The sequence below is a fragment of the Aptenodytes patagonicus genome, chromosome 5 (genome assembly GCF_965638725.1).
Source record: "Aptenodytes patagonicus chromosome 5, bAptPat1.pri.cur, whole genome shotgun sequence".
Taxonomy (NCBI): Eukaryota; Metazoa; Chordata; class Aves; order Sphenisciformes; family Spheniscidae; genus Aptenodytes; species Aptenodytes patagonicus.
Window position 1 is genome coordinate 11,793,752 of NC_134953.1, and position 26,230 is coordinate 11,819,981.

Below are 26,230 nucleotides of genomic sequence, written 5' to 3' on the forward strand. Positions count from 1 at the left end.
CCTGGTAAACCACAAGAAACAAATCCCTGGCAAAGGGCATCTGTAAGTGGAATGAGAGCAAGACCGCCAGAGTTTATTTAATGCAGCCTCCACGTAGGCAACTAGGATGGGAAATGAAGGAGCAATTCATGTGCTCCCTCTTGTAAGTGAATTTACTGCTAGGGAAGGCACCAGTCTGACCGCGACAGGATATGAAAGCCTCTACTGTGCTCAGCCAACAAGGGCAGCGTATACAGAAAAGGAGCAAAGCTCCCCTCCCCACGCTGTGCTTCACACTGCCAGACATACACTGCTTCTCAGGAATAAGAGAGGAGTGCCGAGAAACTGGACCCTCAATCTTTTTTGGCCATTCAGTCCTTTGCCTGGCTGCTGAGACAGCAAACAAAAGACCCTGTTTAGCACAGCAATGGCAGGGAGTTTCGGCGTTACATGCTCGCTGCGATGAGACCAGCAACTGGCATCAGAGAGGAACGGAGCAGGCCTGGGAGGGCCCTGCTTTATGGTGAGCGTCTCCTGAGTTGGTGAATAAAGAGTCTGAAGATATCACCAGAGGATCAAGATAGCATTATTTCTTTTTCACTGGTGATGAACAAGGGAATAGGGAGCAATTTTATTTCTCCCTCTTAAATCCTGATACCCGGACCTCACTGGCTGTATGCATCACCCACGTACACCATTACAATGATGCTGAAATTCATTGTGCAGCAGCACACCCCACGTCAGCCCTCACGACACAATGCCTACAGGTCACAGGGTTGAATAAAGATGCATTTCAAGCTTCTGTTAGGTGTAGATCCCTACTAGCTCCCCCCACATCCACTGCAAAGACTCCCCCGTGGACGAGAGGTGGGCTGTGTCACCTCTGTCACTCATGAGGTGACACAGCCACAGGGGGCACTGGAATACACCAGCCTGCAAACTTACTGATAGTAAGGCTGTCATTGAGCTTGAAGCTGCAGAGTACCTGGTCGATATTTCTTGCATGATAAAAGCCGTTGCCTCTTACCACAACTTGAAATGATTCTGTAAGTAAAAATACAGAAGAGTAATGAAAAATAGCTCAAATACAGTGTTTCCTTCCAGAGTGATCTGAATTACAACATGACAATGGCTGTTCTCTGCCCTATGCCTGAAACAAAACATTCACACTGACACTCTCAATATTCAGCAGCAATGGTCAAGAGTGCTATAGTGGCACTGGTGCTTCACAGAGCAACGTTCATCTCAAGGTAGCTCCTGCAAGCATCCCATTGACCCCCAATGCCTTAATTAAAGGTGCCACAGTAATACCGTGAGCCTGACATGGCTGATGTCATTTCACGGTTCCTCCATGGCTTTTGGGCCAGACACATTTGCCAACCATAAGCACCAGTCCTTCCTCCATTTTCCACAGCAGATTGCACTTAGCTTTCAGCAGCAGCTCTGTTCAGACAGATGCCGACAAACAGGACTCCCCTCATAACCCCCATGTGAATCAGAGAGGAAGCTTTGCATCTGGTACAAGTCCTGGAAAAATACAATCTTTCAGTCCATACAAGAACTGAGCCTGTGCACAGCCCCGTTAGCATCTGCTGCGCGTGGGAATAACTAAAGACCCAGGTGCTGCAATTTTCTTTGTGCTCTTCCCCCACACCACTGCCCCAGCAGCAGAAGCCACCAGTGGCACAAGAAGAGACCTGCCACATCAGACACACTGTCTGCTGGCCAGAGCAAACACTCCCAAACCTGCCCTTCAGTTGCTCTCAACTTCTGTTGTTTCAGAAGTGATGGCGGGGAGGCCACCTGTGGTTTTTGTCATTACTGTGATTCGTTCATTCAAACAGGAAAACCATTGTCAGTTTTTTCAGCCAACCTTTCAATGGTCTTTTTACTGACAGAGCAGTTTCACATCTGAGTAAAGCCAACCTAGGAAGGCTGCTGTCAGAAGTGAGATCCCAACTGCACACACCCTCCACCGTTGGCACCACTGATCACGTTGCAGCGCACTGAGCTTGCTCACACACCTGAAAAGTAACCCTCTGTTTGTTGCCAGAGAGATCAGTAAGGTGATCTGCCTGGTTGAGCATCTGTTGGGAATAGAAATGTGCAGGAGAATGGAAGGGACAGAGACAAGTGGTGGTAGCATCAGGTGAGTTTACATCTATTGTGAAACCCCCTTGAGTCAGTGTACCCAGGACAGTTAGAAACAGGAAAGGTAATTTGTGGAAGAAGGTATTAAGAAGCCTGGTTTGGTTTCTCAGCTTCTCCACAGCAAGCTTTTAAAATTATTTCTTAGTAACCTATATGGGTAACACTTCTTGGAGCTCTGATAACAGCACAACACAACTGTTTGTTGCTCTTCCTTCCCTTTTACTTTACACAGGTGGAGCCCAACACCGAGCCGCAGTCTCCTTCCTCTCGGGGCCAGCCTGAATTGCCAAGCTAGGCACAGGTTGCACCAGGAGGGGAAATGGCAAGGGAAACTTCCCTCTAGGTCACAAAATGCATTGTAGCTGCTACACTAACCGCAGATATAACATCTTTAGCACAGACATCTTTAGACACATTGCAAGTTTGTTCTGTGCCAAATGTGTTTTTGAAACTCCCTTTGATGCTGCACGCAAGAAGCCAGCTGACGGCTGAGACCCACGGCACACAGCAAGGGAAAGCCCAGAAGAAGCTGCACTTTCACACATAAATCTCCTGCTTTAGCTGAATCCTCCACAGAGCTCACTTATACCAGCTGCTGAGCAGCATTTGAGACCAGCCCAATAGCAGGGGGAGACCAGCACAACACAGGACCAAATAATCTTCAAGCTACACATAGAAAAATGAGTAAACTGCATAGAAGTTCTCCACTAGCAGCAAGTAAAGCCATGAACAAGTCCACATGCGTTATCAATATACTTTGACCAACATACTAAAAATGAAAGGAAAACAATGTTGATAGCACTGTGGGGAGCGGTACCTAATTTTTAGTGATATGAGACCTGGCTTTTGATAACATCTCACATGATGCACTGCCATGTTATTTGTATGCTTTGGAGGAAGGACTTGTAATTGGCCTACATGAGGCCCAAAAGTGGCTGAAAGACATAGTCTGCCTGCTCTTCACTATCAAGTTACTTCAAGGCAAGCTAGCATGAGGATGTGGAGCGCTTTAGCTTTTCCATACAAACAGCTTGCTCTTGCCAAAAACACATTCTCACTACATAGAGGTCTAATGCAACTCCGGGTGAACTGGACAAGGCACAGACAAGTTACGATCAAGCGCTGGAAACCCACACTCTGGTTTTCCTCATAGTAACTTTCCCTTAGAGCAGTGCTCTGAACTGACACAGGCTGCAAGGAACATGGAAATCAGAGAAGATATTTTGGGAGGGGAAAAAGAAAATATCTACTGGAGTGCATATTAAAGTGAAACACATGCTTTGGCACTTTGCTGAAGAAAGATGATCAAATTTGAGACCTCACTGAGCACATCAAGAGCCAAACAGACAAAGCCAGCATCAGAATTTGGCCTCTCTTTTAAGGGAAGGGTTATACCTCCTGGTTCCCACAGGGGGTGGAGGGCACTCCTTTAAACAAATAAAAATGGACTGTAGGGCAGATTCAGCTGCTTCTTACTCCAGCAAGAATCTGGAGTTACTCTGATTCATGCCTTGAGCCACTCCACATTTAACCCAGCTGATATGTTGAGAGTTATTCTTGATAAGCATCCCTTTTTTTGCCAGCAGAGCTGAGTGTCACGGCCAGCCCGGAGGGCAACCAGGCCTCTGCCCCTGCCCCAGAACTACCTGCCTGGGACCACGCATTACCCCAGACTTGCTTGTAGCCAGCCCACTCCACAGTGACCTGAACACTCAACTAAGATAACTTCTGTCTCTCAATTCTCTATTATAAAAGTAGCTTGCTGAAATAAAATTGCAGGTAGATTTTTTTTCTTCCCCTCTCCTGAACGGACGGTCTTAAAAGGCAGCATCCACAAAAGCTGAATTGATAGCTATTGCAGTGGCTTTAAAAAGAGGCAGTAAGTAAGAGACTTTCAACACAAAACAGCAAAGGTAAAAGCTACATTTAGAAGTTTAGTCTTGTCAAGATAGTTTAACTCTCCTGCCCTTCTTTCCACCGTCACTGCCACTCTGCACAGTCAGTTGTGAATAACTGACTCTGTAGTAACCTGTCCACCAACACAAGCTGACAATATAGTCTCAATACCAGGCTTGCATGGAAATGTAAACAGCTGGTACTGGATTTGGTTGTTGCTGTTAAGAAGTCTGCCCCTTCGGATGCTCTGGAGCATTAATGTGTTCTGGATGACGGTCTGCTGAAATGGCTAATTCCATTTAATTTTGCACCCTGGCTCTGGCTGCGTCCTTTTCTTCCTTAGTTACTGTCAGATCGTAGATTGTAGCTTTTGACAAGACAGCAAAGGGAAAAAGGTCAGCACTGAAATAACCAGGCGGCGCTGGCAGCGAGATGGTAGGTTGAAGCTGGTGTGCGCTGGCTGCGCTGTCGGCTTCACTTCTGTGACTCTGATGAGAAGCTGACGGCTTGCATCCACACCTGGTAGTTGATGTGGCCAGTAGGATGCCACATCCAACAAAACCTTTCAATCACATCTGCGTACCATAAGCATAATCAAAGCAATGATGCTGTCAAACACGATATGAGGCACCTCCAATTCTGCACTGATAGCCTGTTTACAGGCTGCATGTCTCGGTCACTTTAAATCAGAGGGAACGGGAAGAACCCAACTACATTTCTCCAGATCGAGGATGATAAATTTGCAGGGTCAGAAAGCATTAAGCATCAGATAGCTGTCATAACGGGACAAGATCAGTTTGTAAATGGACTTGCCAGGTAGCTTCATCACAGAATCCCACATGGAAATCGTTTCATCAGCAATCTACTAAACCTCTGGCAAGTCAAAAATGAAGCCAAGATCACCAGTAATCACCAACACAGTGGCAATTAGGAGCTGCAAGAACAGTGACAAGGAGTGGGTCAGAGTCTGCTCTAAGCCCTGATCACAACTGGCTTCCATTGAGCAACACAAAGCCCTCATGATCTCATGCCAGATTCTAAAAATTAGTAATAATGCTAAATAAAAGCCAAATTTATTATCACCCCCTCACTCAGTAAGTTTCATACAAAAAGCATGGACGGAGCCACATTTCAAGGCTGTAAACAAGCAAGCTTCTTTGCTGGAGAATGTGATAACATCTTGCACTCTTTCAAAAGGTCTACTATTTTTTGATCAAAATTTTGAAATGAAAATTTCAATTACGTATTTAAAAAAAATAATTCCTAACTTAGAAAAAAAGGAGGAGGAATGTTGCTTTTCTAGAAAATGTTATGTTCTAATTTTCAGCCAGTTCTAAATGCAGGTGTGTATATATTTTTTACACAGGATTCAATGGCTATATATCTTACCTATACATTATCAGTAAACTACATTAGTAATTACCGAAATTTAAAATGCATTAAAATTCTGAGATGACTTCATAGGCTTCAGTACTTTTTGCATTAAAGTCCAAATAAAGTACATTAAAAAAATAAATCACATTACATAGAGAACTATATCTGACTGTCCAGTGAACTGGATTCAGGATCTGGATTCACACTACCATGAAAAGTGTTGTTCAATCCCAGGAGATTCCCTCCAGGAGACAGTGGTGCACACAGCTGAACCTCTGGCTATGGTGAAGTAAGTGTGATAATAAAGGACAATAAAGCCAAGCACAAGTGTAAGTATTTGCAGCCTCACACTGTAAAACCTCTCGCAGGAGTTCATTTCAGGCTTGCAGGACTAGACTCATAATAAAAGCCATTACAGGCCTGCTTCTGGGTGCTAAAGACCATTTAACACGACAGTATGCACCATTCGGAGCTGCAGTTTTGGCTTCCTCCTATTTTCAAGCTCCCTGCTGCTATAAGCAAACCTTCAAGCACGTGAATCCAAGCCTTCGTGCCCGGGTGATTCAGCACCACACTTCACCGTGTGCCAGCCTTTGCTGGACGGCTTTGTCAACAGGGACAGAACAAACCTCAGAATTTAAGTGAAACACAAGTGCCGGTATTTTGCTGAATCAGCAGCAATACACAGAAACTGGTTCTGCCTGATTTATATTGATCTTATTTGAAAGCCACAAAGACAACGAAAAACTTTTACAGATGCAAATAATGCAACAATTTTTTTTTTTTTTAAAGAGGACAAGCTATTTTTAAGCGCACTTGTGTATTTTTAATGACATTTGTGATAAACTAGTTACCTAACAAGCTTGGCAAAAAATGGTTTGAACTCACGAATCAGGAATCAAACTGATTCAATTTGAAAAAAAGAAATTTTACTCTTTTTGCTGAAATATATCCATTTTTGAAAGGCAAATCTTTTCTTGAAAATTTATTTTCTCAAATACTTAGAAAAATATTTTCAAATTTCCATTTGAAAAAATGGTTTCAAATTCAACTTTCCAATATTCTTAACATTGTTCTAAACAATTACAAGAGTACTACTGAAATCCCTCCTATTGGAACACTCACATTTTCACGTAGCTAAATGCAATTTTTGTTGAACAGGAAAGCTTGCAATAAGCTGCTGCACAAAAAGTTGCCTGGTATACAATAAGCAAGCAAAAAAAGAAAGAATTTTTCACTATGAAATTAAAAAAAACTTTGAAATGTCAAAGCTTTAAAATTGTTTTTGATCAACTCCACAAGGAGATTTTTAAAAGCAAAATCATTCCTTTTTTAAAATCTTGTCTGTGGAAAAATTATCACAAATGTCTAGTCCACAAATATATATTTAGGAATAGTTCAAAAGATACAAGGATATTTCATTTTAAATTGAAACACTCAGGGCAAGGTCATATTGCGATCGACAAGTGGAAATGAAGAGTGAACCATTTCTCTTCTCTGATATTTATTAGATTGTTCCCGAGTTTCCTATTTTTATCTGTTTTCAAGGTCAGCTTTCAAGCATCATTGCTATTTTATTTTTATGTGCTCATTTTTGCAGTGTATAAGGAAATGAACACAAGACAGTAACATCAGATCTAAATAGCCATGCTGCAAACTGTACCTTCCAGCAAACTTATGGTGTCACTCTTACTCTGCTGCAATAGCCTCTTAAGTAGGCAAAAACACAGCAAGAGAATTGCTAACGTAAACCAGAACAAACCCAAGTTAAATATACTGCACATGAAAGGCATGAAGTTATCAACAGCTCCTCTGGGGATTCTTCACCTTTACTATATACACTAACGGTTCTTTCATTGCAAATAAGTAAAACATTAGTACTTTGGAAAACGCATCAGGTATCTTGGCCTATGCAGTTAATTACACCTGGTTCAAACAACCCGAAATTTCTGTGAATGTTTTGCAAAATCTTGTTCTAACTGCTGACGAGTCCTAGCAGATCCCAAGCACGCAGTCTTTCCAGAAATTTGTGAGATGTCGCCTTTAGACCCTAAAACACCTCTGGCAGTCTGACTTCACATCACTTCTGTCTCCTCCTTCTCTCAGATATTTCAAAAAGCAGTATCCCCAATTCCCGGAGTGCTACCTCAGCCAACTCTCCAAGCTGGCATTCAGCCGCAGCAGCTACGTGTTTATCAGCACAATTTTTTTCTCAAGCTGAGAAGGGACACACAGAGCTTTAGCCATGGCCCGAGGGGACGCTCTAACACATCCACGGGCTTCAGCTCCAATACCGCATTAGGTAGTTACTGACATTTCATCACTGTCATTCATTTGCCTTATCACACTGTTCTTGTGGAAACTCACCTCCTGCACAAACGCTCGATGGTTCAGCCGCTAGGATCTCAATGCAAGATTTCTTGAGAATCTAAAAGATTTAGATAATGGCATTTTTGGTAATCAATCATTTTTATCTACGCTTTATTAATACAGGAAAGGGTGCCCTTTTCTGGGTTTCAGAATACCCAACTTACTGAATCAATGGTTCCTCTTAGGGCATAAAAGCCTCCCGTAACTGGAAAAACATGATCGATGCTGTCAGCAATTGTTGACAGCTGCAAAGAAAGACAATCATAAATCACGAGGAAAACAAAATTACAGTGAACAAAACTGGGCCCTTTCATACTTGCTAAAAGACATCATACTGACATGAAATGATTTATGCCTCAAGTAATTAAATAAATGCCTTCATCTGATGCTGTTACTTGTGCAGTAGTATAACAGAAAAACAAAGCAAGCAAAGTTACCTGAGTTTCATTGAAATCTTTCACTCCAACACAATAAACAATAGCTCCAAAGCTTCTGGCTCTGTTGGCCTAAATAAAAAAAAAAAATTGCCATTAAATGCAAAGCCATATAATCAGTGGAGCCAACAGTAAATGCCTACAGGTTTGACATAAGGTAGTCTGGGTAAATGTGAAGGTGACTTACTTCTTGTTCTGCATAATAAAACTGAACGTCTTGCAATTCTCCGTCCGTCAGAGCAATAATCACGCTAGCAGTCCGAACTCCTACATGGAGGATAGTTAACAGATTGCATACATATGACACAAGATTCAGCAATGAAAAGAAAGTTTGAAGTGAGGCATTCCTTTTTGCTGACAAATAAATACAAAACCGTAAGGCCAGACTCAGCCTAATTTGTACGGACTTTATTGGAGATATATCAGCTGAAGGTCAGATGCATAATAGCATGCAATAAGCCAAAACCTCTGCACCTTCATACAGAATTTAAAAACTTATGACTTTGTCATGAAAATGGGACAAAAAAAACTCCGTATTCAATCAATCATCAGGACAGTTGGGATTACGACTTTTCCATTATAAAGACAGAGGCCAAAAGATAAGAGAACAGGATGGGAATGATAAGCATCACTGAAGGGGGAGTACTGCTCTAACAAGGTCCATGCACAAACTTCTCTGTTCTGCGTAAAATATAGCACCTACCGAGATTACACCTCGACTGCATGGAGAAGCGGCAAAATGGATCCGCAGAGAGGGAGAGGTTTCCTCTCTTCTCTTGACAAACATGTCTACACAAACCTTGCCCAGAGATGGCGGTAAGAGATACCTCTGCAAAAGGAGCTTTCCTGCCATCCTACCTTCCCCTCCAGCAGACTTTCAAAGAGCAACCCCACTGAACACGGCACGAAACGTGCTTCTATAGGGGGTTCAGTCCTGCACTTCTCGAGCAACAAGAGCTGTCAGTGAAGTTCATAGAAACTCTGAGTGTGTGAAAACCTTAAGATCAGGTCCATTGGAGAAAATTCATGTCTTGTGATAAGACATTTCATATCCCAGCTAAGCTTAAGTGAAAACATTGCATAGACTTTGGATAGCTATATACGTAATGCAGTATAGAATACAATACTACCTAGAAAAATGCAACATGTTAACAAAATTAAACCAAATTAATGTGCAAACTATGGTTCAATCAACCATTCTGCAGCCATAGTTCTTAAGCAAAGTAACTAATACACATACATGTTACTTTTAGGGAAGTATTTGTCATTTTTTCAAAATAATCTGTTACAATTTCAAGTGTCTTTCCCCATACTGTCTGAAATTAAAGACCGATTAGTTCTGACAGGTTTCTTATGCCATGCAGTCCTTCCCATGTCATGTCAGACACAGACATAAATCTTAAAAAAATGACCTGCAACTTGGGGGGGAAAAATAGCTTGGATTCCCGTATTTTTTTTTCTGCCCATCATGCTTGAAAAAGGCTGAAAAATTGGAGATCTTATTTTGTTTTCTTTTGAACACTTGTTTCTTCCCTGATATTTTAGCTTATAAATCCAGATCTTATCTATTCCTTTTTCCTTCCTAATCAACTTACAGAATGGTTGAGTAGTTCTTAGCTATATGTTATGAAGAGGTAAAATAGTTTTCAGTTGGACTCTTCCAGACTCTTGATTTCGCTGGCAGAAGTGTCTGAGAAGCCACAGAGAGTTGCTGCTGAAGACTCTACACTCACAGCCTATTTTATCAAAAAGGCACCGACCCATTTCTCCATCTTCCAAAGAGACCATCAGCCCACAAATGAGAAAACAACCTCACACCAGGGTACAAACCAGGCAAGAAGTGTTCAGCTTAACTCATTAAGCCTTCTTTCACATGGACGAAAACACCAATACATTTCCCTCTTGAAATTTAGTGAAAATTTACATTTTAGGAACTCGGAGTCTGATCCCAAATCATTCACACTGATGCAAAAGTCTTAGCTGATTGCATTCATACCTACACTAATGAGAACGGGGACTTGGGCACACAAGGCAGACAGGGCTGAGCGCGTTAGGAAAGAAGGGCGCAGGAAAATCTGGGTATTCCTGTCCCCTGGGTGCGGGACGGGCAGTTCTGGCTGTAATGCTTTGGTCTGTATTCTGCACTGGGTCAGATCTGTGATAATACTGGTCTCCTCTGGTCTCAATAAGCCATGAATCATGCATTTAAAAGTAGAGCTGTAGTCAAAATGGAATGTAGTGATTGTGTAACACCAATTCCTTCTCCAACACTTCTCTCGGCGGGTTTACTGCAGGTCATATAAAGAACCATCACCCTTGTCTTTTCAATGCAGATATATAACATGAGTGATATACAATGCTTACCTCCGTAGGTTTCATGGTAAATCTGCTCATTTGCCTGCAACGAAGTGTAGAACATTGTTAGCTCTTAAGTACAGCAGCAGCAGGCAAAGCAAAGTTTACATGTATAAATCAAAGAAAGGAGGTACTGTGATGTGTACCCTTTTAAATCCTTCATGCATGAACGTGTCTCCTCCAGGCACTTCATACTGAAGAATGTCGAGCCCTCGTCTTATGGCTTCCCTTTGGAGAAGAAAAAACAGGAGAAAGTTTTATTAAAAGTTCTGTTTTGTTGAGATATTCCTGCACCACACCTAGATCACGCACCCTGTCAGTACACTGCACAGAGTGCATACACACCAGCCAAAACATTGGTAAACCCAAGATTTTTCAAAAAACAGTTTTTCAGCCAAACACCCATGGGAACACAAAACCGGACATATGATACAATGTTAGGACTAACACATTTTAAAGGTGCAATTCTGTCCCTGCTCCCCCATTCTCGTACACTGTCAGGCAGGATAAGATTGAATTAAAGCAAATACCAGATATTAAACTCTGACAAACCACAGACGGAATGAGAATTTAAAAACTAATGACCCTGTCATGAAAACAGGACAAATAAAAACTCTGTATTCAATCAATCATCAGGACAGTTGGGATTAGGACTTTTCCATTATAAAGACAGAGGCCAAAAGATAAGAGAACAGGACGGGAATGATGAGAATTTCCTATCCTAGACCAGGGACTGATCAACCTTCCTGGGGCACAGACTGCTCCCTGGTAAGAGATGGACTTTGATACCATGACCCCTCTTGCATAGCTTCTTGCTCCACAAACACATACCAAGATGTGGTTAACCAAGATGATCGCTTAGGGAAATTAATAATTTAATTGATGACTGACCACTAAAAGACGTTGATCCTTAGCAAAGTTTTCATATATTAATGGAACACAAATAAGGCCTAATCACAAAACAAATATTCAACAGACAACATGTAGGAAGTCCAAACACCAGCCCCAGAGGCTTTGGGGCATCCTTTTTTAAAAAGATAGCGAGAGCCTCTCTAAGCTCCATTTTGCAGCTGGGCATTTTAGGCAGCACAACCCCAATTACAGAGAAAACAGGAGTCTATGTGGGACGAAGGTAGAATCAGGAGCTGGGATTGGGGATGTCCTTAGGGCAAAAAAAGCACATTTTTACCCTTTCTAAGTATAAAACGAGCTGAAAAGGCACACATGGTGATCCATACAGAGAACAGGAGTTTAGGAGAGGGAACATTCTAAGACCACGTTCAACATATTGCCACAGGGTTCCTGTCTACTTTCCACCTTGCAAAGAGCAAATCCACCTGGGACAAGTAAGCAAGTTTGAGCTCTGTCACCAAGGTACAAGATGGAGACCTGAGCCAAAACTCAGTGGAGCCAGCAGAAATGCAAGACCCCTGGCAGGGTTTCTGGCTTTGGGTGATGCCCTGGGGTACAAAATGGAGGGGGGGTTGTTCTTTCAAGACTGCACCACAGGTCCCTTTATTTATAGGGTGCACTGTACTACTGAGGCCCTCTCACACAGACAGAAGCAGTAGCAAAAGCAAGGGCTTTAAGCTGAAATGAAAGAAAATACTTAGAAACACCTCCATGAGAGGGATTTCCACGTGTGAGGCAAATTAAAGCCAAAATTATTTGGTTTTTTTGTTTTGTTTTTTGGGGCAGGGGGGTTTTTTGGTGGTTTTTTTGGGGAGTTGGGTTTTTTTTGTTGTTGCTGTTTTGTTTTTTTTTTTTTTAAAAGAGGATTTGGTTGTGAAGGTGGCAACAAGAATTTTGCTCCAGCCTCAGACTCTCCTTTTCATAAGAAGCCTGTCGCTTGGCTGCGCATACCACCCCTGGCACGGGTGCTGTCTGAAGGCAGCCCAGAAGAGGGGTGCGATAGCCTGGCGAGGCAGTGCTCCAGCACTGGGTATGACTGGCTGCTGGCATAAAGTTCACGGCTTCAGGCCACTGTAGGACTTTCATACAGTCTTTTGCTCATCAACTCAGGGTCTGAGTTCTCTTAAACAAAAACCACCCTTATTTGGGTAGTTGAGGACAGCAAGGACATACATGAATCCTTGACTGGAAACACAGTTTCTCCCTGAAATACTGCAAGAAAGAAGAGACAGCCCAGTGCTGCCTTTCTCTTATAAGGCTGAAAAATGGTAACGGGAGACCCAAAGGCCTTCTAAGCCCTCTTCCAGTTGGGAACGGTGGAAAAGACTTCAGTTGGTGCCACACCGAGGACCGAGACAGAGCTCTGAATTCTGGTTTTGGGGCCACTCGCTGCTTGAGAGAAGGGATAGAGGGTATTTCTGGATGAAAGTTGTGGAGTACTTGCCTGTTTTCTGTTAGTTTCATGACTGTAGTGCCACGTGAAGAAAAAACGATGAAAGACATCCGCAACATTGGACTGAAACAGAAGAACAAGCCAGATCCACGTCACAGGCACACATTACTTCAGCAGATTTTCTTTTGCTAAGAAGCAGTGAATGAAAAAATTATATACATAGCAAATTAAAATATCATCTTAAGAAAACTTTACCTTATGAACTTCTCAGCTAGGCTTTCCACAAAAGAGTAAATCTCTGTCCAATGATTTCTGACACTTCCAGACCTGCATACAAAACATAATTGATTACATTCATCTTATTTCACAGCAAAATTCCTTGTTCCACTCTGAATTTTAAGCCTGGGCTACTCCAAAGGTGGTTAGGGACACAACTTCCCTGAAGGTCTATGGACACGAGGCAGCTAACTCTGTTGAGGCTTCTACAGCAGTTGTGTTGGAAGCTGTAACAGGAACCATCATGACAAAACCCACTGACCCAAAGAGAAGTAGAAATAGGTCTGAAATAGTTTACCAGACAATTTCGAAACAAGTTCAGTAACTCTTCCATCTGCTTTTGTTCCTTTTAGAACATAAAATATAAATATTTTCTTCTAGTTTAATTCATCTTACTTGACTTCACTATATCATCTGCTAACAGCTTATTTACTTTCCTAGAGCAGCTCTGCCCTTGCAGCCACACAGAAAGTCTTGACTGATCTATTCTCCCAGAATGCGTGGGAGAATGTTTCCATGAATTACTGTTTGTTTCAAGAGAGAAGACTTTTGAAGTAATTCCGAAGAGAAAGGCAGTGCTCGTAGCTAATTCGCTGGACTAGCATTCTGGACAGTCAATCCCTGGCTCCATTACAGATTTCTTGTGAAAACCGGGGCAACTTAGTTACATGCACAGACTTACATATTCGTGCTGCCGTTCCCAATATATAAAACTGCATTACTGGCGCTCCCTGGCTTTTTTCTGCTTAGTCTTACATTCTCAGGGACCCCCACAGTCTGGTGGGACTCAGATCTCAAACAGAGCCTTGCACGCAGCAACTCTACAGTAAATGATAGGTGATTTCTACCGCGTGGATCTATGCCATACACTTTCAAGCCTTTAAATAGGCTACAAAGCACGAGAAGACAACGATTTTAAAAACCCTCCCTAGGACTGCGGTGTTTATGAGAGAATGGCTCATTCGCCTTCCTTGACAGGCAAACTCATGTATCGGGTGTCTTAGGCAGAAAGATAAATAAAACAGCAGCACATACAGAAGGATCGCAGGGGCTTAGACACAGAACTAAAAAAATTCTGAAATTTAACTACTGTAAAGCAGTAGGTTTCCTCTAACTGCTGTTAGACATTTTTCTGTGTAAAAAGATTTAAAAAAGGGGACAAAATGATCCCATGTTACAATTCTCAGTTCTACTACGGGCTTTCCAAGCGACCCTATGCCAGTCACCTCTGCCCCTGTACACGAGGTAGAGATCAGCGTACCGAAGCCCACATAACATGGCACTGCCTGCCCTGCAACAGTGCTGGTGGAGTGGAGGAGAAGAGCAAAGATAAAGAGACAAGGACCAAAAGGAGACCCCTGAAGTACATAAGCTAGGATAAGCTTGCTTGTGTAACCCTGTGCTTTCACGCTGCTCTTCTGGAGAGCTGGCAATTCATTCACAGAACAAACTGGTTATCAAAGAGTGAAGAAATTGCCAGGCACTGAGGGAGGGCAACAAAGCACCAGAGACTGCTCGAATCAAGGATCTGGATCCTCTGCAGTCTCTGATTTATAGGTGTTAGGCAACGGATGTGACATGATTATATTTTCCTGAACAGCACCAATGAAAGGTGCCAGCACTATTAGCAAATGAACCCTTTTCACATCGTTAAAAAATAATCCATGCAGATGTGAGGTATGTACTTTAAGCACTGCTTTTCCAGAAGGGAACTGAGGCACTCCAACACTTATAATTCTGAAAGTCCCAGACTAAATCTCTAAGCATGCTAAACTCAAACAGATTTTCCTTTAATCTATGCAAGATGCATTTACAGCTCCCAATTTTTTTTTTTTTTAATTAATTTTTTTTAATTCTTCCCCCCCCCCCCCCGGGGTTGACACTTTCAGTTTCATTCTGAGCTTGCCATCTTACTTAAGACCAATTCCGCTAATTTCCAATGGAGTCACTTCCCTATATAGAATAGCCACAGTTTCTTACTTGGAAAAGACTGACCTATTTTGGATGAGGTATCAAATTTCTACTGCCAGCTGCAGAGGCACTGATGCAATCCAAAAAAGAAAGTAGCAACGAATTTTCTTTATAACAGCAACAAATCATTTCCAGTACCTTCTTAGGACTGTCAGAATTACTTCCCCCCCCCCCCCCCCCTTTTATTTATCTACCCCTCAGGCAAAGAACAGCTTGGCAAAACAGCCTAGACACTGAAAATTCAAGAAAATCATAACCTGCTAATGGTGGAAAAACATGAAGACTTTTAAAGTGAAAATGTACGGGTAAACTTAATACTGTGCACTTCCATGTACTTTGACTACAATGAAACACCCCTTCTTGGAAAGGGTACAGCCAGTGAGACTAAAAGTAACTAGAATTGGCTGTAATAAATCTATAGATGCCCACCTCTGAAAAGCCAGGGAGGTCTCTGCCACGGGCTAGTCCTCACAGGAAGCATACTGTGCTCCGAGAGCACCTGGCTCTACACCACTGAGCTACAACCCTGCTGAGGAGAGGCCCTTCAGCATGGCGGAGGGCCTCCTCCTCCCCTAGGAGGAATTCTGCACCCACATGTTGCTTATCAGCTGGGAAGTGACAAGGCTGGACAAGCCATACTAGCAAGAAAACCGAACTGTTTCAAAAGAGTACCAGTGAAGTGGTCGGCACTTAATCACTTTCCCCACCACGTCCCTCAAAAGACCAGCCGTGTCACCGCCCACTGCAAATGATGCCCAAGTGCCACTGATGGTGGTCACGTCAAACCCCTCATGAACACCAGTGGGGGTGGCCTGGCTTATAGAAGAACCTGATTTCCCACCCCTCCCCCCCAAACTCGCCTCTAAATATCCCTGTTTGTAAAGTCTATTTATTTGCTGTTTCGTGTGTGTGTGTGTGTGTGTGTGTGTGTGTGTGTGTGTTTTGGAGGCTTCTGGGGTTTCTCCTGATATAGTTTCATCTGTTGCCCCAGAGGCCTGAACCCGCAAAACCAGTAACGGCAGATTAAACAAAAATTTACAACAATAAAATGTTTGCTAAACTATATACTAAGTTGCCAAATACTACTCCCAACACTGACAAACAGAAGCTGCCCAACACTATTGAAAATCCTGAGGCATTTCACTGCTTTTAGGATCTTATTTTTCACACTGCAGAATCACTTTTGCTGGCAGCATAAACTAACTTGCCGCCCTTCATGGCTAGATCAGACTGGAAGGTTTTTGCCTGGGTTTCCCGTGGCAAGTGGGAGGCTCCAAGCATACTCTAAACTCCTTTCTGACCATGGCCGATACTTGAAAGCCATACTCATTTTTAACTCCACAGTTACCGAGCCTAGAGAAAGCACGTCTTTCAGTGATGCTCTACACCACAGGTTATTCTTGGACATGCACACAGCATGATTTTTACAGCAGTTTCGGTGCTTTTGTTGTTTCCCTTAGAAAGTTACAATAACTAAGAACAAACAGCTCCTGAATCAGCGTACCTGTGCTAGCAGGAGCCTCAGACAAAGCTGGCGTGTTGTTTCTAATTGCCACCAGTAAATAACCACAAACAGATTCCTTGCCTGGCCTCTTTGGCCATCAAACAATACACTCCTGTAAGATTTCAGAGGAACTGTGAAGACTTCTAAATAATGTGGAAAGAATAAACGAAGCACAACAAAAGAGCAGCACTGTGCAGAAAAATCACTGGGCATGAGACACACTCGTCCACCCTCACCAGTAACTGGAGGAAGCCATGGGGAAGCGATGCAGCCAGGGAACCCTACATACCCTGCTGCGGAGGTTTGTACCAGTGGATCCACCAAGCCAGAGCTGTGGCTGTCTGCAAAGAAAGACGATGTTACGGCTGGACCTGTCTTGTTGGCTCATGCCTTAGAGATTTCCTGCTTTTCAGGTCATCAGCTACCTGGTTCAACTCCTCACATCAATCAAAATGGCCACCACCCCCCAGCCGAGCCCCGGGCTCCCTCCCTGCACTCTCCCCGCTGAAGAAGCCCCGTGAGCCTGACGTTCTCTGCAAAGGACCAAGCCCCACAAGCCAAAGACCTCTGTGGGTAGTGACCCACAGCTTACAAGCAGTTCGTGTGCCTTTCGGAGTCAAGCGGGACAGTGAGGTTTCAGCCCTCGGAGGTTACATAGTTCTTACGGCAAAGGAAAACGCAAAGCAATAAGAAGCTGCTGTGGGTAGCCGGAGCGCCACAGAAAATATTTCAGGGCCTGTTTCTGCTGCCGGTTCCACTGGGGTGAACCTGGAGCGGGTCCAGAGAAATAGCATAATTTCCCCAGGTTCATACCTATGCAATTGGGATCAGAATTAGGCCCAAGTGAAGTGAAAAAACCCACAGGAGCTATTTGTTGTGAGCGTGCTCCCCGCTCCACGAGCTCTGTTCCCATTACACATGAGACAAAGAGAAGAGTCAGCAAACCACAACATAGGAAGGAATGTGCTGCCGGCCTCATCGGGACTCAGCTTGGAGGAGCAGCTGCTGCTGCAGCTCCTGCTTCTGCTGTTTTCCTGAATTTCACATTGCTACTGCTTGATGGGAGGGGAAAAGAGGCGGTCAGTGAGTATTTCTGGGGGTGGAAGGAAGTGATGTGATTGCAAGGCTTGATTCTGCTCCTGCTTACTTTGGAGTGACTCCTTCTAGCTTAGCGGAGCTCTCTGTCAGTATAAAAACAGTGAGCATGTTAGAGTCCTATCTGCCTCAATCTGTGGGATTTCACTGCTGTTTGAGAAGACAACAAAGCACGAGACAGGCTGGAAACCTCCTCTTCTTTCCTAACAGGCTCCCAGAGGCAGTGGAAGCTGGAACCCAGAGAAATCAAGCAGCACAACCCTGGCATACGGGCTGCCACTTTCAGCCCAGTTACTTCAGCAGGCAAAAACCAGGAGGGTCAGTTGTAACGTGTCTGTCCTAGGACACGTGTGATTCACAGTTACAGCTAAATTCACTGTCAGAAGCCTGTACAGATCAATCTGGTGCAATATACATCAGACCTGCAGTTTAGCAGTGAAAGTTAATACTCCAGCACTACCCAAACAGTAAATATTCTTATTACCACGTACACAGAGAGAAGGCAGCAGGACCCAAAGCCTTTCCTCCCTGCTCAAAGTGAGAAAGTGAAACCCCTTGAAGATACAGAGCTGCCCCTTGTCCTATTTGCCCCCTGCTCCCCCATGCACATCTGCCTCTGTTACAGATTAGCTGAAGGCAGCAGTTCCAGAGATCCCGCAGCAAGAAACAGACCCATTACTACTGATGCTGGGTTCAGTTTGAGTGTGGTGTCAGGGGAGTACAACACCCACTGAGTTTGCAGGTCCCTGGAAGTCTCTATCCCCTCGAGCTAATGGCGGCCCTGCGTACAGCACATTGCTCAGAAACATGGCACTTTGTTGTTGTTATTTGGAGAACTCTTTGTGGCCACAACCACATTGTAGACAACAGAATTCCTGCACATGGCTAATAACGGCTCTACAATAAAAGCAAACCCTGGGGCATCTAGTTTGTTGTGGTTTCAGACATACACGCGTGTGTTCATCCACCCCTCTGCTCCCTTCTGAGCCAGCAGAGCATTCAAAGTGACAAGAATCCTCCTCTCCCAAACAATCCTTCTTGCAAGCATGGAAGGGACCTCGACTGGGTGATTCATACAGGCAAGGAAGGACTAGTTTATACTATCTGCTCCAAAGGCAATTAGAAACAGTGGCGGAAACAGCCATTCTGAGACAGCCCTCGCTTCAAAGTACTTGTAACATTAATGGATAAGACAAAGCCTGGAATGGGGAGGGAAAGGTAGAGAGAAGTGACTGGAAAATGGATTTCTTAGTCCTAGGCAGACACCCCAAGCACAGGACCCAAAGTACTTGAATCCAAAAGGTTTCATGACCAAAACCATTAATTTTATAGATAGCTTTTCTCCTGTAAAACTACTGACGATCTGCAGCAACATTACTGACTTCTGTAAGTCAGTCCTCAAAACATCGCCCATTGCTCCTACAGTAATCCACCCAATCCACAAGTCCTATCCACCTGGTGCTATAGCTCTTGCTACATACCCAGCCACCAAAAGAGCACAAAGTGAAATTCAGAAGCTGGGCTCAGACTGCATCCAACCGCTTCAGATTTCCCTGTAAAGCTCTGAGCAGCACCAGGCCTGGAAGACCCATTCTCAGCATCCTGGTCCTCTTCAGCACATCACGGGGAGCAAAGCAGAGCGCTCAATCCCAGTCACGCCGCAACACTCTTAACCAGGTGCAAATGATAACCAGGAGCAGGGAGATACAGCTCTTGCACCGTTAATAACTCACAGGAGTCATTGCATCTTCTCCACATTTGAGATGAAAAGGTTCAGTCCTACTACGCCTCACACAAACTCAAATCGCAATTCACACCAGCGTTTGGTCTGCAAGCTCAGACAAAAGTAACGAAATTCTCAATCACTGAGCGCACACAAACCAAAATCCCAGATCAGTGGGAATCTTACGGTTTACTTCCTTGGCTCAAGACCCAAATAAATCAGATTTAGTTACATGCATAAATAGACTGCAAATGACAAGCTGCCATGGCTTTTTCTTCCCATTAACTGTACACATTTTATGTCAAATAACCACTACCCATTAGCTTTGCCTTGTGCTTTATAAAGCATTTTTTTCTTGGGGCAGAGGGGAGGAGAATTGGTTTTCTTGAATTTTTTTTTCCTGCCAAAAGGCAAATCTGGCAGAATAATATTAGACAAAATACAAACAAATAAAACCTGGTTCCAATAACATAGGTCTGAAGCTGAATAAAAATTTCCTTTGGAACATTCCAAGCAATTATACCTGGTTGTAAGAAAAAAATCACAGCACTGGCTGCGATATAACCACAACAAAGAAAGATACAAAGGCAAAATACCAACAGATTATGTTTTGAAAACAATAAAGATACTGCTTTTGGGCATGCTTTTGGTGTGATGTAGATGATGTGGTTACATTATAGGGGATGGGGGGAAGTCAGACAGAAAAGGAGGAAGACAGATAGACACAACTATTTTTAAATATACATATATTGTAATCAACGCCATCTAAGGAACAAAGCTGATACTTTTATTCAGACAGCAAGTCCTCTCAATCGGCAGTTGACCTGCATCAGGTCCTACATCTCACAATGAACTGAAGTCTGGCTGCAGTAGGTAGATATTCTTGCTTACAGAAAAGGGAGTCCAGCAGTGTTTTAAGTCAGTCAAGATGAGATTTTCAAATGCAATTAAATTAGGTGTCAGAACATGTGTTCAGGCACTCTGCCAGCAGTCCAATTTCCAACCACAACAACATTGCTAGCCACACTCTTCTCACACGCTGCGTAAAACCAGCACACAGAACAGCATCGGACCGAGACAGCACGGAGGGAAGCTGCAGAAGTTCCCACAGGTTCAGCTCCATCCTAACACTCTTGGACTGGGACTATGTGGACATGGGAAGAAAGGGAGAGGGCTACAGTGAGAGCCTAAGGCCAAAAATACTTGCTCTCGCTAGTACTTGTAATTCATGAGTGCTAAATTAATTCAAATCATTGGCAAGGAAATAATGCGGGAGGGGGAAGGGGGACACAAAACGTGTTTACCAAACTCTCTTCTTTGTTTGCTTAAAATATGCCATATTGTGAAAAAACAAGGTATGCGGAGATCAGCAATTCACTATAGTTGCCTTAAAATGATAAAAGCTGGCACAGAATAGCAGCTCCTGAAATGCCTTTTGTTCTCATGGTTTTTTGGCTTGTCTGAAGTGAGTTAGGAAGTATCGACCTGTCTCCCACCCGACACCTCCCTCCCCCACAAAGCTGTCTTTTCAAGGGGAGGTTGGGGGGGGGGGGGGGGGGAGGGGCACGGACCCAAAAGCCAAAACCAGGAAGGAGATGGGACAGGGTAGCTAATTTCCCATCTGATCAGAGGTTGTGCTCTTCCCTGCCAGCTCCCTACCAGTGACATTCACCTCCGCAGTGAGGCTTACCAAGTTTAAGGGGGGGCAGCTGGAAAATGGATTACAAGCGAGAAGGCTTGACTGGCCACATTGTACTGATGTTTTTACCAAAGTTGCTGTTGACAGGGATGCTCTTGGGAGCACAGGAGACAAAGCAAAACCGATGTGAAAGGCAATATTGTTGTAGGCTCAAGAGACAGGAGTACCATGAAGAGGGACTACCCAGGTCAGGGGAAGATGAGGAGTGGAGAAAGGGTAGTTAGGCGAGGCCCCCCGCCAAAAGAGTTAGAGTCACTGCTCTAAAAGTAAATCTGCCAGGGCCTTATTCAAGACATTTGCACTGCCATGGTCTGTGCTGTGGAAAAAGAAAACATTTTCCCAAGGCTGTGCAGCTCATTTTTCCTCAAAATCCAAACAATTTCCTAGCAAACATCCCAGCAGGAAAAGTGAGAAAATACTTTCAACTATCTCACATTCTTTTTCCTCCCCATTTCCCATCCTGTCCTACAGTCAAAAAATAATAAAAAAAATTTCTTCATACTTGGTAAATACAAAATACGGACAGCTCTGCAGCTCAGATCTGCCATGTCAAGCATCGCCAGGAGCAAATATTTATGGCAGTTATAAGTCCTTACTTTAAAAGGGTTTCTATTTGTTGCACTAATAAACAATCCTAACACTGCTACCAGGCACTGTTATAATTAGGAAACACTAGAGGTCAGTCATCCTTTCTGCTGTGCAAGTGCATTTCAATATGATTACGAACAACATCTGGATGTTAACAGCAAGGCAGGGATGAAAGAGAGTTATTTACATGCTCAAGCATGAGACTGTCACTACAAGGCCTGAATAGTCAAGCAATCAAGTCCCTAAGAGGACGGCAGTTTGGGATGGGACTGAAACAAGTTCTTCATGCACCTGGACAACCAAAGCAAATCAAGCAACCAAAGCAAGTGAGAAGTACTCAGCTATCCATTATGTTGGGCTTAAGACCTATGCTTCTTTAAAGGTAAACGAGATCTTTGATATCACATGTGACTTGATCTTACCACATGCCATAGGAGAGATGGGTGTGCCAGCTGCACAGTACACTGCCTCACCTCATGCAGAGGGAGTGACTTAGCTGCAAAGAGAAAAATTTCTGCTGCTTTAGTATGCTACTTTAAAGGCTTCCACTACACCTCTAAATAAGCTCAAGCCTGCATAACTCGTAAAGTATGACATACAGACAGCACAAGACTGCAGACTCCAGGCAGCCGCTTCTGCAGCCAGCAAATGTCCAGTTCTCGTAGCTTCAAGAGATTTGCTCATTTAAGCATCCCCAGAGACAAGGCAGTCCCGATGTGGCTCTGGCACGGTCAGACAATCCTAAGGAGGGTGGTGGCAGGTCTCCCTCCCATACATGCTGCTTTTCCCTTTCACCATGCCAGCTTCTTGGACATCCAAGGCTTAGTTCCACTGCTCTGATCTTGCCTATCCCATGGAGTTAGCGTAAAGGGCTGCAATCAACTAGAGAAAAACTGTAAGAAATCAGTGAGTTTCTTTTTCTAATTGGCAGCATATATATTATACCAATAACTTCACCAGCAGATGATCTTTTCCATCTGATAGTTGTTGCCTGCAGGATTAAATCCCCACAGACTTTGCCTGGCAGAATGAAAAAGAAAAATCATGCCCCAATAAAGTCATTGCAGTAACACGCAGTGCTTAGATGCATAAGGAGAAAGGTTTGTTGCCTTCTTCCAATTTGCCTCCTACTGATGTGAGATTACATCTTTCTATAGGGAACCAAAGCAAAGCAGATTTAAAGTCATTTGGTTCACCCAGGCTGACTTCAGAGACAAGGCCTGTCATTCAGCTAAAGAGCACGCTACAGGGTCACAGGATTAAAGCCTGGAGTTTTCACAGAGCCAATGCTTCAATCCCATTGTTAGACAGATAATTAAGACTGAATGCATCTAACTCCAGACTGGTGAGGCACCAATGAAGGGAGGCAATCCCCAGGCCACGTGGGGATACTCTGTAGTGTATAGGGCTAGGTTTTTCTGGGGATTCTCCCATTAGAAGTTAGAGCCAGAATTCTTCCCAGATATGTATCAGCATGGATCCAATTCTAAAAAAATGCGTCCACTGCATTTTCAGATTTGACCAGCTGCTTCTGACTGGCTTCCTGCCTTCTCCCTGCCAGGAATACCCTGACCCTTCTCAACACTAATGGATTATCTAGTTGCTGAACTGTCCCAAGATCCAGAGCCTACCCACTCAGTCAATGCTCCCTGCCTCCATAAAGCGCTCTGTGCTGTGCCAGAGAATACAGCTGGGACTAAATACCCTCTCAGCCAGCACCCCCACCCCGAGTACCACATACATTTGGTTACAGCTGGAAGGCAGCATGGGACCTATGGCTCCTCAGATCTGGCACTCTCATACTACCCCTATGGATCGTAATGCAATCTCATCGAGGCCAAAAGCAGCTTTGCCACCGCATTGCCACTGACTCGGTAGGAGCAGGGATGGATTCTAAAACCATCCAGGGGCCCAAGTAACTTTTACTGCAGCTTTTTAACGAAGGGTTCCTCTTTCGGCATAAAGACTCAGTTTGCAACTGAAGCCAAAGAGAATTTTCCCACTGGAGCCGAAGTGCACGACTTTTACTTCAACCGTAATCAGATCCAGTCTCCAGTGGACCAATGTACTGAGTAGATAGCACCTCAGCCAAGATACAAGACCTGCAGCCTGCTAGAAGAAAATGTATGATTTCACGTCCACAATGCTGAAGAGCAACTTGCTTACACAACCAACTTTCTACTGCTTGACGTATCAGTAACTCTGAGCAAGTCACTCTCTTCTCTGCCTTGATTTCCCCAAATACAACATGAATGATAACAGCGATCACAGCAGTAAAGTGCTTTCTGAGCTACAGATGAAAAGTAGCATAGGAACGCAGTGTGGTGATTGCTAGGGGTACACAATGCCGTTTTAGAGAAGGCAATTGCACTGTGGAAGATAGATACCATGTCACAGAGAGAACCCGTACTGCAATCACCAACATTTATTGTTACAGGGAATTCAATAGGGGAAGTGAGCATAACAACAGTACCAGTCACTTCTTGAAAGCCTGGCGAGAATGAATTTGTGAACTGACACTAGCCCCCCACAGAGCTCTTTCTAGACATGCAGGTTACTTCAGGAACAAGTTCTTAGTGAAAGAAAACAAAAATCAACCACACAGTGTGTTAGTGCATCTTTCAGAAAGGCAGAATGCCTTTGGTCTTCGGATCCTTTTGCTCTAAAACCAGAATCACTACTTAAAGCCACTTTTCTTCTTCTTCTTGAATACGGGAATATACTGGCTCCTGAGTGATGGTGTTTTTTTGCCTCGTGCAGGCTGTGCAGAAGGTCTGATGGACTGAACAGTTCTCCCAACCAGGAAACAGCACAATGCAGCCTTCATACCTGGCTTATGGGTGAGAATCACGAAGAAAAAGCTTCAGTCTTTCCTAATACCATGTCACATACGTAACCCAGGTTGTATTAGATAACACAACCATGACACTGAGTATATGTGGGAGACTAACAATTTCTTCCTTGAGTTTAACCCTTGGCTATCAAGCTGGAGCAGCGCACCAGGAGAAACAGAAATTTGTGCCTTCTGAAAAACACCTGTGGGTGTACCACTTTACCACTCACTTTGCTAGTGCTTGCTATAACATGCCTATGAATGTGAGCTTAACCATACCCTCTGGCCATACCTAAATTGGGCTAACATAGTATTAAAGAAAAGTATTTGCCAACCTATTTTAATAGATGCAACTCAAACACAGGTTTAGACAATTCCAAAGAAGTTGAGCAGAAACAAGTTTTATAAAACCTTACAGTGAGTCTGTAAAAAAGCAACCACTACACACAAGCAGTCTCATCTTAACTTTAGGTGGGTCTGCACAGCCCTGGCGCTGCTAAATCCCACAGGTGACATCTCAGCACTTAGCCCGAGCCTTGACACCAATCTCCAGGAGTGCTGGGGACACTGACCAACATCCCCTCAAATCCAACGCTCACAGCCCACGCACCACAACCTGAAGGTGACCCGATTTCCCAGGTTTGCATGTGCAACTAACTCAGGATAAAGCACAGTGCTCCCCTAAATGCTCCGCTTGGGAAACATGCAAGTTTTGGGGAGCAAAAAATAAGGATCCTGCCCCACACATCTTGTTTGGCACCAGGGCAGGTGGGGGAAGGCACCCGGGGAGACAGGGGAAACAACGTCCCTGCTGCTGCAAGGAGGCACTGAAGGGTGAATAAACGTTTTTAAATGCGACTGTCACTTACTTATCCAGGACGAAGTAGAGATCAAAGGCACCGTGACAGGAGCGCTGCTCTTCTTGCTCTTCCTCCTCCTCCAGCCGGGCGCAGGAGGTTAGGCTCCCCATTGCCAGCAAGAAGCAGCACAAAACCGCTGCTTTCTCCACGCTGCTCCTGCAACTCGCCATCTTTTCCCTTCCTTAATTCTTCCTCCTCCCCCAGTCTCTCTCTCTCTCACTGCAGACCTTACGGGCTCTTTGGAAGCACCAGAGGAAGGGGGGCTGGGGGGGAGAAAGAAGAGGGGAGGAAAAAAAAAAAGCTACGAACTTCAGGATTTCGGCTCAACCCTGCGTGCTCAAGGCAGCCCTGCCCGCCAGGCACAGGACTGCTAGCTCAGGGCTGGGGGCTGAGCCCGGCCGGATGGTCCCCAGAGCCCCGTCCCCATGCCCCGCCGGCTGCCCCGAGCGGCTCAGCCCCGTCCCGCACGGAGAGAAGCGGCTCCTCTCGCAAGGGCCAGAGGCAGGAAGGAGCAGAGGGAGGGGGGAGACAGGATCTTATGGGGGAAAGCTGAACCGGGACTTTCCTGTTCCGGGATACCGAGGTGAGAAAGGCTGCTGCGAGAGGGGGACCGAGGTTAGGGACCGCTGCGCCCCAGCCCCGCCGCCTCCCCGCGGGCACAGGGCGGGCGTCCCTCCCTCCTTCTCTCTCGGGCCAGCCCGCGGGGCGCTTGGCAGCCGCAGCGGGGAAGGGAGCGCAGCCGCCCCCGCCGCCCGTGCGCGCTGCCCCGCGGAGGCGGCTCCGCGCCGGCCGCCCTCGGGGCAGGGCGGGGGGGGGG

At 44.6% G+C, this 26,230-nt stretch overlaps 1 protein-coding gene across 2 annotated transcripts in view; it reads right to left on the reverse strand.

Annotated features, from left to right (window-relative positions):
- ANTXRL (ANTXR like) overlaps positions 1–25,791 on the reverse strand; it is a 63,053-nt gene extending 37,262 nt beyond the window's left edge. For both annotated transcript variants that reach the window (XM_076338674.1, XM_076338673.1), the window contains exons 1-10: positions 25,423–25,791; positions 13,120–13,191; positions 12,916–12,987; positions 10,706–10,787; positions 10,569–10,602; positions 8,392–8,471; positions 8,208–8,276; positions 7,935–8,015; positions 7,768–7,828; positions 925–1,023 (exon numbers count right to left, since the gene is read on the reverse strand). In XM_076338674.1, coding sequence (XP_076194789.1) covers positions 925–1,023; positions 7,768–7,828; positions 7,935–8,015; positions 8,208–8,276; positions 8,392–8,471; positions 10,569–10,602; positions 10,706–10,787; positions 12,916–12,987; positions 13,120–13,191; positions 25,423–25,583 — 811 coding nt within the window. In that variant the 5' untranslated portion in view covers positions 25,584–25,791. The remainder of the gene's footprint in view (positions 1–924; positions 1,024–7,767; positions 7,829–7,934; positions 8,016–8,207; positions 8,277–8,391; positions 8,472–10,568; positions 10,603–10,705; positions 10,788–12,915; positions 12,988–13,119; positions 13,192–25,422) is intronic.
- Between the last annotated feature and the right edge of the window lie 439 nt (positions 25,792–26,230).